A 14,475-nucleotide genomic window follows, 5' to 3' on the forward strand; every position below is an offset into this window, starting at 1 on the left:
TAGATAACCATCATCTCATGAAGAAAAACCACTCTGTTCTTCCTTTCTGGTTGTTTATTTCCAACTGGATACCTTGCATCCAGTTGGAAATATTTATACAGTTTAAACATTTATACAATTACAAGATGCTATTGTAACCAATAAGTCTACTCACCAAAGAATGAGTGAAGCAATATGGATAATAGCAGAGGACAAATTTATTTAGGGTCTGATGGCAATTTACCATCTGTGTCCAGCACTTTAAAGGATTGATGGACTGGAGCACATACGTCCTTAACATACCCTCTTAAACATCAGCTTGACACTGATACATCAAAGGAAACTTAACCGACTCTAAGTGCAAATGTTTCAACCTGAACAACTTAAAACTTCCCTGGGATACAGTGTAAATAAAGACAAGAAGAAGAAAAAAAAGAAAAAAATATTTTCATCAATAGCCACTTCTCCTAATCAGGAGACAAGTGAATATATTGTGTAATGGGTCTTTTTTCTCAGTCCTGGGGTTGTAACACCACAACCTCCTCAGTCCGTAATCAGAGAGTGTCTATTTGACAATAACCAAAATGTCTTTGGATAGTCTTTGTGAATGCAAAAAGAAAAAAACAAAACAATGGTGTTAGCTGGCCAGCAAAATAAAGATAGTGTATGGCACTGAGTGCGGGCGTGTGTGTGTGAGTACTTCAGTCCAAATAATCGAGGTCCGGATGGATGAATGGATGGCAGCCGCCAGTCCTTTAATGGCACCAGCGAGACAGCACAGTATTAAGGCAGCACAGTAGCGAGGCGTCTGGCAGGAGAACGAACAATAGTCTTTTTTTAAGGCTACTGCAGAAGGAAATATTCCCCGCTAGCTCACCCAAGCTTGCTCTCTGGCACAGCTACAAGCCATGTGAGCTCGTAGCCCCTCAGTGACATATGAACTTGGCTACCAACGTCTGCTTAGCATGGCGGCTAATTGTCTAGCTTGCTAGCTTATCCCCAATTAGCAATTAGCACCTTAATAACCATTACTACACATCATATCATAGCAAACACATGATAACACATGGAATAGTATAATATACATACGAAAAAGATTTTTACCTGACAGGAGAACGAACAATAGTCTTTTTTAAGGCTACTGCAGAAGGAGATATTCCCCGCTAGCTCACCCAAGCTTGCTCTCTAGCACAGCTACAAGCCATGTGAGATAGAAACGGGGTAACTATGTGAGAATGCTGCTTGTAGACTACAGTTCAGCATTTGACACAATAGTGCCCCATAGACTGTTCACAAAGCTGAGGGATCTTGGACTTAACAACAGTTTGTGTGCATAGGTGCTGGACTTCCTTACTGGTAGATCGCAGGTGGTGAAGGTGGGTAAGTGTGTCTCTGACAGCATCACTACCAACACAGGAGTGCCACAGGAGTGCGTACCCTTTTCCACTACATACTCCCTCTACACCTCTTGATTGTGTGGCCACTCAAGGCTCAAACACCATCGTGACGTTCGCTGATGATGCTGTGGTGTTGGGCCTCATCTCCAACAACGATGAGACAGCCTAATGGACGAGGTGAAGAACCTGGCACCTTGGTGCAGAGAAAACCACCTCCAACTGAACGTCTGCAAGACCAAGGAGCTGGTGGTGGATTTTAGTTGGAGAAAGCAGCAAGACTACAAGCCCCTGGCCATCAACGTGGAGAGGGTGCTGTCCTTCAAGTACCTTGGGGTTGACATCTCCTTAGACCTGACATAGACTGTTCACAGTCCAAAAGGGCTAGGCAGCGCCTGTATCACCTGAGACAACTGAGAAAGTTTGGAGTCTCTCCAGGGATCCTTAGGACTTTCTATTCGGGTGCTGTGGAGAGCATCCTCACACAGAACTTTACATCCTGGTATGGGAACAGCTGTGTTCAGGACGAAAAGCCCTTCAGAGAGTGATCTGTGTGGCAGAACACTGCTACAGGTCTGCTCTCCCTTCCCTACAGGACATCTACAACAGGAGATGTAGGTCCAGAGCAGCTTGGATTTTTAAGGACTTGTCCAGGACTCCTACAAATAATCCAGCACATTACACCATGGTGTAAGATGCTAGCAGGCAGGGTGTACATTTGAATTTTTTTAACCAAGTAACTCATGAGATGCCAACATCAGGCAGAATGAGCATAAGCTTCAGAAATACCAAGGGCTATGAGAAGAGCTAGGAAAAAGTGTGGAGGGAAAAGGCAACGGTGGTCCCTGTGGTAATCAGAACCCAGTGACCCCCAAACTGGGGTAATTGCTCCAGATTTCAGGAACAACATCCAAGACACCTAAGATACCACATAGGACCCTGATTCTCACAGACCTCTGGTAAAGGCCCCAACTTTGAAGGAAAAAAGACTATATATATGTGTATATGCAGGCCAGCCGACAGATCTGGGTAGGCCCGGGACAACGCTGTCAGCTCAGTTTCTATTAATCTCTTTGGTTTTTGCAATTGCTGCAGATCACTGAGGTAAGGAGTTGCCTTGTCATATAAGGCTTTAAAAACAATTACAATCACATTTGCATTATCCTCTATTCACCTGTTGTGTCATCCACTATTGTTTTTGGTTTTTACAATAAACTTAGTTTACCATTTATTGAAACCTGCCTGGCATAACTTTTGAGTCCACACAATTCTGTCCTTCACAATAATACCTGTCTAGTGATCACAATGGTTGGTAGTAGTTGATTGGTTTACATTTTTGTATTTTTTCTATTATTTATTTATTCCTGCATTTAATTAATTTTGCTACTGCTTATATTTTGTGTACATTTCAACTCAACAAATATCAGTTAGGAAATTGCATTTCTAATTAAGCAAGTAATGTGTGGATTCATCTCTACTCAGCAATCATTAATATATTACACAGATCCTGACATTTGAGGTCCCCACTTTGACCATGCCCATACCCCACCCACCTACTGTCTACTGCAGCACGTCAAGATGGCGGAGTGACAGTGCAGTTTGTTTTAAAACATAAACAATAATTTCATACATCTACAGTCTGACATTTTTATTTCAGTTATTTTTTAACGTACATATTAAACCAATTTCAGTTCAGAAATTGTATTTCTCACTTAGCAGGTAATGTGTAGAGTCATTTACTTCGTTCTCAGCAATTTACACATATCTTGACATTTGAGGTCCCCACCTTGACCATGCCCATCCCCCCACATAGATGGCCGAGTGACGTTGTACTTTGTTTTAACACACCAATGACCCGTCAGTGTCCGGTGCGGTATGTGTAAGAATCAGCGGAGTTAATCTGGTGTGCGCCTCGTCCCAAATCAAGCGCTCCTTTTGTGATCACCACACCTGCTCTCCTTTGGCGCATAGACAGACGACAGACATGCTTCAGACAGCAAGCACGTGCGATATGCGGAGTACAGCTAGCTGTGCAGCATTAACCAGAATGGTAAGTTTTGACTTATGTCACATTATAATATTGTGCTTTTGGGTTAATTTGTGTCGCGTTTGCACATTATATTAACACACAAAGTGTCGTGTGCAGCTGTAACTTAATGGTATGACTTGATGGTTAGCTAATGTTAGCTAACAACGATGCTAACTGAGTTGCTGTTAAATCTTGGTCTGCCTATGCTTTTGTCAAGTAAAATAAGTTTAAAACGGTGTAACAATTGGCTGTAAAAATACTACGGACTGTGGTGATTTTTATTTTAATGGATATATAGTATTTTCAAAATGAATTTCTGTTATTGGTACTTAGTTGCTACGAAATACTTTGCTTCAACACAGTGTTACATTACACAAACTACACCGTTACAGTAAACTGTTCAAACCAAACCATCAAAATATACTGTTTTATTGTCTTGATAGATATTTCAATTTATACTAAAACTGCAGTGGTGTTATGGCTGTAGTTGATCCGCGATCCCTTTATATCACTCTGCACAGATGCGCGTATATGCACGGATTAATTCAAAATTGTAAAGCTTCAGCATCATACATCGTGTTTTAGTGGAACGACTACTATTTAAAGTAGATTTAATGTTTCTCTACCTCGTCTTAGAGCTGCAGTGAAAAGATACCATGTAGGAGGGTTATCACGTGAACGGCGCATAACCGTGACCGTCATGGTCAGCGGAGGAACGTGAGCTGCCTCGCGCATTATTTGATAGTATGTGATCGATGATCGGTGCACAGGTGATGAGGGACAAACCAGCTTGTATTTAATTAGCACATGAAAAGAGCAGTGAGTGAAATTAGCGGATGTGAGAATATAGTTGAGATTTCTGCTCTGCTCTGTCCTCTGTCTGTGACCGAGGGCAGGGTTCAGCACGCGCACGCAGAGCGGGCAGCAGGCACAGAGAGAGCGTAGGTGAGCTGAGACTTTAGTTTGTGGGACCTGACGTGTTACTGCACACACTACAAAGGTTAAAAAAATTAAAAAGGTATTTAATAAAACGCTTCTTAAGGAGACATGCTGTCAGAATAATGATAACGCTGCGTCTGCATTCACCTACGTCACCAAGCTCGTTAACCACAACAAGCTTGTTTGTAAATTGTTAGGAACACGCTAAAACGAAAACCGACTGTATGTACATCTGTACTGCATCTATAATTTACTACACACTTTAAAATTGAGCTGGTTCTGGTCACTGTGTCTGACAACAGCTCTTAGACCAGGGGTGGGCAATTCCAGGCCTCGAGGGCCGGTGTCCTGCAGGTTTAGATCTCACCTTGGGTCAACACACCTGAATCACATGATTAGTTTGTTACCAGGCCTCTGGAGAACTACAGGACATGTTGAGGAGCTAATTAGCCATTTAAATCAGCTGTGTTGGTTCAAGGACACATCTAAAACCTGCAGGGACACCGGCCCTTGAGGCCTGGAGTTGCCCACCCCTGTCTTAGACAATGAGAGCAGTCCCTCCCTCTGCCAGGTGTAGCATCCCTGCTCAGCCATATAAGAATGGTAATATATCACAGGACCACCTGTTCAAAACATCAACCTTGTATGTAAGGGAAAGAAGACGAAGCTATTGCTGTATTTTTTGATGATCTGTTACATCCCTCAAAATTCTAATAAATCACCATAGAAATTGTAGTGAAATATTTTCTGTCATTGTCCTGCTTTAATCATACGTCAGAATTTAAGTTAGTAGCTTTGTCACTTGACTGTATATTGGCAATGACTGTACTTTCATAAACATTTCACAGACAGGGAAATATTAGGAAATGTTGTGGGTAATGATAACCACCATGACAGGCTATGATGTCACAAAGTAACATACATCAATATACTGCCAAATTGTACAACTGGAGCTCACTGAAGTACAGTGAAATTTGATTATGTTGGTCCTTAAAGTTTGATTAACTGTTTCACTTGTGCTGATAGGAGGATGGCCCAAGCTTTGCATCTACCAATGGCAGTGCTGAATGCACAGGTAAGAAAGCTCTGTGTTACCCTACATTTTTCTTCATTGTTGGTAAAACTGTAAATTGGCTTCTGTCATTTTTAAATTGCAAATTGTACAATTGGTTCCAAACCTGAATAGATCAAATAAATTCAGTTAAAATTCTCATTGGGGTAGAACTGCAAATCACCAGAGAAATGAAAAGCTACAATTCAGATGTGTCTTCAGCAGATACTCTGCTGTCACTGTAGGTAAATAACATGAAATAATCATAATTGTTTTTTGTTAGAAATAATTTTATTTGGTCTAAGTAGAGGTTGTGCAACAACTATTCTTTTCCAATAAATTCAGCCTTTCAAGTGTTTAGGCTATTTTAAGGCAAAACTCAATATATTGTAAATTAAACACATTGCTCAAAGACCGTCTCAACTTGCTATTGTTATTTCATCTTGAACCAAGTCAACATTTTTAATTTTGTAGTTGCTGATGGAACAGATGCCTTTAACCCTGCACACAAGAAAGAGGTAGGATATGCCATCTTCTTTTGGTTCTTAAATGGACCAGTAAACCAGCTGTGCACTTAAACAGCTGTGATAGACATTGCACATTGTTAACGCTGACATACTCACTTTACATTATCATTTAAGGAGCAGTTTAGGGTTGTTTGAGTTCTCATCTACACCTTACACATTATATAGCTGTCAAGCCAATATTGCAATTAATAATCCATTAATATTGAAATTTCCACTATTCATTCAGTGTACATCATGCTAGAATGACTCTTAGAATGATTGCTGAAAATATCACATGCACACATTATGTTTTTGCCGTTGAAAATAAACATTCTGGGATTGTTTGATGTGTAATATGTTCAGTTCGTTCAGCTTAAAGTAAAGGTTAGACTGCAGTGTGTTCAGACGGTTAAATTGGTAGAAGGATTTTAAGTAGGCAAACTCCTCCAGTTTGGACCTCAATATAAAAGGTAGTAAATTAGTTTATGCACTGCAGATACATATTCATGATTTCTGATGTGATAAATATTCTTAGTATTTGTTTTAATGATTGTTTCCATATATTTTATTTATGTCAATATATGTACATCTTGTGATGTGAGAGCTAAGTGGAATCAAATCAAATTGTCGCCTTGATTTTTATGTTTTTTCTTAATTTTAATAAAAAAAATTACAAATGTCAGCCACATTAAAATGTTTGAGGACACCGTAAAAACAAATCATTCATTGTAATAAAGTTGTTTATAATTAATTACAAGGTATGATTAGGCCTTGTCTCAGCAGTAAGGCTTCTTTTCGCACCTAGGCTGTTTGCTGTTTGTCATTCCCTCTTTGTTCTGTCTTTTGTCTCTCCACTACTATCTAATAAAGCAAAAAACAATAAAACAAAGGTTTTGATTTATTTCTTTGTTTGCAGGTTAAAAGTCGTGGCTTGCTTCGCCTCGAGAAACTCAGGAGACATCATAGTGTATGTGAGGAACGCTACGAGAGGGCACAAAGTAAAAGGTTAAACGACCAGAGGGAGAGGACCTTGTTTCTACACCGTAGCCTCAATATGAAGGTTAGTTGTACTACTTCTTCTTTTGGATCCTCCTTTAAGGGGTCGCCACAGCGGCTCATCTGCCTCCATCTCACTCTATCCCTAACATCCTGCTGTCACACGCTCTCTTGACTTGTTAGCACATCTCCATTTCTGTCTTTAATCACCCGAACCTGCTGCGCATCCTTTCCAGCTCAATCTCCGTCTAGCCAATCAGTACAAGTCCTTCCTTCAATCCTCACATACAACTCACTATAAGCCTTTTTCTTCATCTTTGCCACCTCTCTCTTGGCTGTACTCCCAATGCTCATGTCTACTTCCTTAATCTCTCTGACTATCACACTTTTTCTTTGCTAACCTCTTCATTTGGACATTTTCCTGTACTTCACAATACCATCAGGTTTCCTGTCATCTTTTCTCTGTCTAGAGGATACCCCAAGCGCTTTCTTGGCCGTTGCCCTCCCACTTCAGCTGTACTTTCCAAGTCATCTGGTAACTCTTCCATACTGCCCAACGCCTGTCTCAGCTCCGTCATGAACAACCGTCTTCCTTCCTCATTTTCCACCATTTAATTTTTGCCTCTGCCTTCACTTGCTTCTTTGTTGTTACGTCCAACTTCATCCTACAGACTGCCATATGATGTCGCTTAGCTACATTCTCCCCTGACACCACCTTACAGTCTCTCTTTTGGCAAAATCCACCAACATTTGTCTTTCTGCATTTCTATCCTTAACACAATACCTAACCAACAACTCCTCATCACCTCTGTTTTCTTCAACTACATGTCCATTGAAATCTACTCCAATCACCAGTCTCTCATTCCTAGTAAAACTCTCTACCACTTCATCTCACTCACTCCAGAACTCCTCTTTCTCGTCTACCTGACTTCCAACCTGTGGGACATACACACTGACAACATTCAGCATAGCCTCTCTCTTCAGCTCTACCACACTATCCGCATACTTTTCCTTCAGGATTATCCCTACTCCATTTCTCTTCCTATGAACACCCTAGTAGAACTGCTTGAATCCACCTCCAATGCTCCTGGCCTTGCTTCTCTTGCACCTGGTCTCCTGCACACACAATTAATCTACCTTCCTTCTTTCCATCATGACTGCCAGCTCTCTGATATGTGTACTTATTGATTTAGGTATATTACATCTTGCAGTAGTATAGCTTAGATGTGCTACACTGAGTCACACAGAAGATGATTTTCATACGCTACAGTATGTTTTTATTGCTTCACTTGCTTAGGTTGAGAAAGGTGATCATAGCAGTGTATTGTGGTGACAGCTTGTCAGACTGCTGATAATAAAATCTGCAGTTAAGTGCTTTATGTACAGTGCAGAAGCACAACGAGAAAGTAGTATTATGATAACTCAACATGCTAAACAGTGTAATACTCAGAAAGGTCTTTCCACCCTGCCGGAAAGTGTGAGCCTTTCACAATGACAAAAACAAACAAACCCTTGTTTAGAGTTTATATTTTGCTGGCCAAATCAAAACTGTGGCCCATCTTATCTGAAATTGACAACAATTGTGATATTGCTAGAGCAACTGCTGCAAAAATGCATTAAGACACATATTTACAAATCTGTGTTGTAGCAATAATTATTCTGTAATTTATATTAATCTGTAATCGTTATTTGTATCTTTTTCTGTTTACTTTTCAGATGGAACAGCAGTTGTCCAGTGACAGCGACAGTACCATTATCATTAAACCCACTTCAGCTGATTCTGACATGGATACAAGTGTACCTGAGCTCAGAAGGACAGACAGTGTTATTGTAAGTTTATTTGTACAACTCCACTACAGATCTCAGATTTTTGTGCACAGAGCACAAAGTGAATAGACGGTAACCGTCAAATTTAAAACTAACAACTAAGTCTTGTGAAAAAATATAATAATAATAACTACCTCCTGTACAATCATGTCACCTTCTTGGATTACGAGCACGCCTTGATAGAACGACTGTAAGCTTGAGACAAGGGGTTTCTCATTTATCAATATTGTCAGGGACACTGATGTTTAATGTCTTTTCTAGTGTCTGAAGTTCAGAGGTTTTAGTGCTTCAAGTTCACAAAGGTTTTCAAGGTGTTACAGTAATAACAGTAGCTTAAATTCAATTAGCATTGCATTTGCATAGGTAGTAATGTATGATTGCATTTAGTTAGCAATAAAAAATTTTAAGGAATAGCTTAAAGTACATAATGACTTTTGTGATCAACTTTATATTCTGTATGTTCTCATAAAAGGTGATACATGTTATTTTTAAGCCTACGTATATTTTATCTGTGACACATTTTAAGTCTCTTTTGTGTAGTGAGGCAACAGGATTCTTCATTGTGATAGGATCATTTGGATCATTATTTCTTGTGAGGTGGTTCCAAAATGCCCATTTTATTGTTTATGCGGTATGACTAAAATTTATTTCTTTGAATTTGACAAAAGGAGCTCAACAAATGACTGTCATGCTTTTGTCGCTTACTAATTAAGCATTTGTCAGTCTCATCCCCTGATAATCCTAAAATGCAATGCACTGCTAAAATCTTCAGTTTACCTGGAACACAGTTGATACTTGAGTAGATACTGTTCTACCTTACAAACATAAAAAATGTTCTTCAAAGGTAATTGATCCAGGTAAAAATTATATCATATATTTAAATAAAGAAAATCAATTTCTATAAACATTAGTGTATTTTTACAAAAAGAAAACGAAGTTCAGCAATTTCCTAGAAACAGTGTTAGCTTAGAGATTACATTGTCCCAGATGTTTAAAACTAACCTAAGTGACTGTTAATGAGTGTGACATCACAGCTGTATTGACAGTCTTTGGGTAATGACAGCATATCCAGACAAAGCCACCCAGGGTTGTTTGGTAAATGTGATGCAGCAGAGGAAAGATTACTTAATAAGACTAGTTCAAATTAAGTTGTGACATGTGTGGTATTGTAAATGGTATTAATACAACTGTCAATACAAGTACAGCTGTTACAACTACTACTGTACTACCTCTGGTCTTTAAATGCTTGTGTGAGTGGAAAAATTTAACTATTTTCTTTCTTTCTTTCTTTTTTTTTTTTTTAAGCTTACCAGACAAATGCTTGGATGCCCATCTATATCAAGTACTGACATCAGTGAGGAAGAATATGCTCCTCAAACTGCTGAAGAAAGTGACAGTTCTGCAGAAAGTCTCATACAACACAAAAGAAAGAAGAAAAAAGCACGGAAAACTACTTCAGGTAACTCTCAGGAAGATGTCCGACAACTGAAGAGAAGGTGTACCCGAACTCAATGCAATTCCTCAAATTCAAATGCTAAATATCTATCTTCAAAGGCTCTCCGAAATCTGAGTGAGGCAAAATGGAATACTCCACAACTTCTTCCCTTTACTGAAGATGTGAAGAAGATGCACCAGTATCTCAACATACAACGGATGGAGTGTCATACAAAGCTCAAGGAAGAACCAAATAAGAAGCACTGGGCAGAACTTGCAAAAATCACATTGTGTGAAGTGATTATCTTCAACCGTAGAAGAGAAGGAGAGGTTTCCAAAATGATTCTTAATGCGTTCACATTGAGAGACACTTCATTGACTCATCCAGATGTAGAATTGGCTTTAACTGACCTGGAAAAGAAGCTTTGTAGGCACTTCCAACGAATAGAGATAAAAGGCAAACGTGGAAGAAAAGTCCCCATACTCCTTACACCTGATATGATGACATCAATGGATTTGCTCGTTAACACTCGCCGAAATTGTGAAGTATTAGATGAAAATCCTTTCATGTTTGCGAGACCGAAAGCACTTACTCACATCAGAGGGTCAGATGTTGTTCGACAGATCGCGCAGAGCTGTGGAGCAAAACAACCAGAAGCGTTGTCCTCTATTAAATTAAGGAAGCACATGGCCACCATGTCCAAGATCCTTAACTTAAAAGACAATGAAATGGATAATCTGGCAGACTTCCTTGGCCATGATATTCGAGTGCATCGCGAATATTACAGACTGCCTGAAGGGACGTTACAGCTGGCCAAGATAAGCAAAGTCCTTATGGCCATGGAACGAGGACAGCTGTCAGATTTCAAAGGAAGAAATCTTGACGAAATAAACATTGATCCACAAGGTAAAAAATGTGTTAATAAATTGTGTATTTAAAATCGAAGTATTTCAAAAATCATGCAGTATTATGCTGATGTAGTAGTAGCAGTAGCTAAGACTGTGTGTCCGTAAGCACGGTGGATGATAAGTTCTGTTCTTCCACACGGTCTACAAATGTTTTATTACTCATGAAAGGTGCTTCTTTCTGAGGAAAATTGGTAGGAGGCCTCAAATAGGAGACTGAAAAGGGCTCATTTGTAAAAAGCCTTTTCAGGTCATGTGTGAAATGAAACCCACCTGGTGGATACATTTGTGTTCTACCAACTTTCTGCAGACTGAAGAAACTCTCTGGCAGAGTAATAAAACACTTTAACCTAACAAGAAGTCCAATTGATGCAGTTTCTAGAAAACTTTATCTGGATGACTGACAACCTTCAGACAAATACGTATACATGTATACAGAGCTTTAACTACAGCTATCCTCCTCTCCCTATCCCCTATTGTGTGATACTTCTTAACATTGCTTAGGAGCAGTCTTAATGTTTTTTTCCAAATGGTTGCTGTGTTTCCCAGAGAACGTAGCTGTTGACAGTGATGCATCAAGCAGTGAAGATGAGGATAACACAAATGTGACAGATGCTGCGTCATCTGCTGCGTCATCTGCTGCGTCATCTGCGGAGGCATCCGCGGAGGCATCCGCTGCGTCATCCGCTGCTTCACTCTTATCGACAAAATCTTCAGGTATGTTGCTGACTTGTGGATTACTCTGCTGTTGCTAAAGTATTACCATTAACATAAGGGCTATTACAGGTTAAGAACAAGAAAAAGATACCAGATGTAGGTTGCAGTCATATCATGGATTCACGCTATAACTTGTCAGTCTCTGTCACAAATGCAGCTGTGGAGGTAATGTCAGAGTCACATCATCACACCGGTGATGTCGGAACAGAGAACACATTATTGCAGTGTAGAACTGGATGACCAGCCCTTGTCCCATTAGTAATAGAAGATGTTGTGTTTTATCTTTAGTGTTTTCACACAGTCACAACACCCAGAGTGCTTCATTTACAGCAACTATGTTCATAGTTAATCTTCCAGTTGTGTTCTTTAAGTAATTGAGAGGGAAGTTATATTGACTGTCTCTTCTCACTGATAGTTTTATTTTTTTAAATTTATTTCCCACACTCTGTTCAAAAACGTAAAACATGTTACAACAATGTTTGACAAATTATTTATTTAAACATCAATTAATTCTTTCATAGGTTGTTTACAGTTAAATCGCTGCAATGCATTATGGGCATTTCTTGTACTTATACTTGAGGAATACCAACAAGTACAAAGTATAGTCCAAATGTACCTATAGCTTTTGATATACTTGTCGACATACTCCAAGTATCACATCTGGTCATAAGGGGAGTCATGTGATTACACACCAACTTGATGCTCTTCTTTTTGAATAACATGGTTACTGTCTACTTTATTCAGGGGCATCACAAACCACAAGAAGGAAGTGGACTGAAGCAGAAATAAAGGCTGTGGAGAAGACTCTAATGGAGTACATCAGCTCTGGAAAGGTTCCTGGGAAGGCAGAGTGTCTCAAATGTATTGAGACTTCACCATTAGCATTGAAAGAGAGACGTTGGGAGGGAGTTAAGTTTTACGTGAAAAACCGAATTGATGCTTTAAACCGAGAGTCAGTGAAAAGAAGGTAAGAAGCTAATGTCAAACAAATGGAACATAAACGGCTTCAGTTACCGTTTAAAATTTTCTCATGTTTAGAGAAAAAAAAGACAATTGTTACGGTGCTGGGTCGGGGACCCAGTGTTCTTTGTTATTATTCCGGGCTCATGTTTTGGTCCTTTTGCTCCTTGTGTTATGCTGTGACCCCTCTGTTCTGTGTCCTGTCATCCCTGCCTGTGGGCTCCCTCTGTTCCAGTTTAGTCATGTCCCTGTGTTAAGCCCATGTCTCTCAGTCTGTGTCTTCGCATTTGTGTGTTTTCTGTTTTACTTTGAAGTTCTGTGCCTCATGTGGATGTGTCTTGCTTTGCCCTCGTCTTTGTGATTTGTATCAGCTGTGTTCCTCGTGTGTTCTGACGCTCCTTGTTATTCCCCTGTGTATTTATGTCGGTGTCTCCCTCAGTCCCGTGTCGCATCGTACCCTCACCCTGCTGTGTTTCCGCCCGTGTATCCTGCCTGCTTTTTCCTCAGTTTGTATTCTCAGTTTAAGTTAGTTTGTGTTCAGCAATAAAGCTGCTTTTTCGTCTCACTTTCGTCTCCGTGAGTCTGCATTTTGGGTCCACCATTTCCTGCCCGTCTACACACAGCCATGACAGCAATGGTACATTAGTATTGAAAAGATTGTTTTCTTTGCTGTTTAGGTTAACTTTGAGCAGGGAGAGTTCTTTTTTATACTGTATATCTAAAAGATGAGTTGGGAAGGTAAGCTCTTTAGTTGAAACATTTTTTTTTATTGAAAGCAGAGGCCAGTGCACAAATTTTCCAGTGAACAAATACAAGGGGTAATGACAAAATAACAAAAACAATATAAAACTCAATAAATAAAAATATGTAGCAGAAACCATTCTCTGAAATCCAACCAGCACTTGAAAGCTTTTTCATTATACCAGCTTTGAATACTCTGGTTGTAAATTCATATAAATTGACCCTCTAACTGTAAACGTGCAATAGTGTCACCTGGTGGTGGTTTGTGAAAAGACATAAAAGCTGTGTCCCCACCAGGTAGAAAAACCTGACAAAAATTGGATTTTGTAAATTTAACAAATTGTGGTACCAGAATAGATGTTTGATCCCTAAAAAAATTAAGAGTTCAAATAATGCCTTAATAATGCCTCTATTACATTTAGAAATGTTGTGTCCCCACGCGTAACCTCCTAGATGGAAGTCCCCACGTGGCTGGAAAAACGTGTATGTGTGTGTGTGTGTGTGTGTGTACTCAACAAAAAGATCACAAGACTCCTACAGTCTGGCTGGTGCCCTCACAATACACTCTCTAGCAGCTGAATTCAAAGCGCTTGTGAAAATAGAAAGGCACAAGACAAGGTGACAAAGTGCACGGAGAGAAACAAAACAGGGACGACTGGGTGAGCACCTCTGAAGCTAAGTGAGTGGAGTCAGGAGGAAAATCCATTTGTCTTTAGTAAACAGACACCTATAGTGAAGCGTCACTCTCAATCACTGAGAATAGCAATGCAATAATGCTATGTCCTGAGCAGCTCCTATTCATGAAAAAAAATAAGGAGTACAGTACAACGATCAAACACTACATCACATCAATCATCATTAAGGGAAAACACCACAAGTTTACAGACTCAACAGATTTGGCCTTTATCCATCCATTCTCTCCCACTCATCCTTATCAAGGTCATATGGGGGGGTGGGGGCTATCCTAGCTACCTTAGGGCGAGACATGAATTACAC

At 39.7% G+C, this 14,475-nt stretch overlaps 2 protein-coding genes across 5 annotated transcripts in view; one reads left to right on the plus strand and one right to left on the minus strand.

The window, feature by feature from the left end:
* Positions 1 to 14,475, minus strand: part of klhl13 (kelch-like family member 13) — a 59,438-nt gene that overhangs the window by 28,620 nt on the left and 16,343 nt on the right. The window lies entirely within an intron of this gene.
* LOC148100869 (uncharacterized) lies at positions 1,038 to 13,967 on the plus strand. The gene is made up of 8 exons (XM_087847237.1): positions 1,038 to 3,423; positions 5,368 to 5,416; positions 5,867 to 5,910; positions 6,815 to 6,958; positions 8,611 to 8,724; positions 10,027 to 11,062; positions 11,611 to 11,778; positions 12,523 to 13,967. The coding sequence occupies exons 1-8, from the start codon at positions 3,358 to 3,360 to the stop codon at positions 12,747 to 12,749; spliced, it is 1,848 nt and encodes a 615-aa protein (XP_087703363.1). The 5' UTR covers positions 1,038 to 3,357; the 3' UTR covers positions 12,750 to 13,967.

The sequence above is a fragment of the Neolamprologus brichardi genome, chromosome 10, assembly GCF_056152115.1.
Source record: "Neolamprologus brichardi isolate AB-2024 chromosome 10, ASM5615211v1, whole genome shotgun sequence".
Classification (NCBI taxonomy): domain Eukaryota; kingdom Metazoa; phylum Chordata; class Actinopteri; order Cichliformes; family Cichlidae; genus Neolamprologus; species Neolamprologus brichardi.

Coding starts and splice junctions, on each gene's coding strand:
- LOC148100869 (XM_087847237.1), top strand. CDS start 3,358: ATGCTTCAGACAGCAAGCACGTGCGATATGCGGAGTACAGCTAGCTGT. Junction 5,911..6,814: donor ACCCTGCACACAAGAAAGAG/GTAGGATATGCC, acceptor CTTTGTTTGCAG/GTTAAAAGTCGTGGCTTGCT. Junction 11,779..12,522: donor CTTATCGACAAAATCTTCAG/GTATGTTGCTGA, acceptor TACTTTATTCAG/GGGCATCACAAACCACAAGA.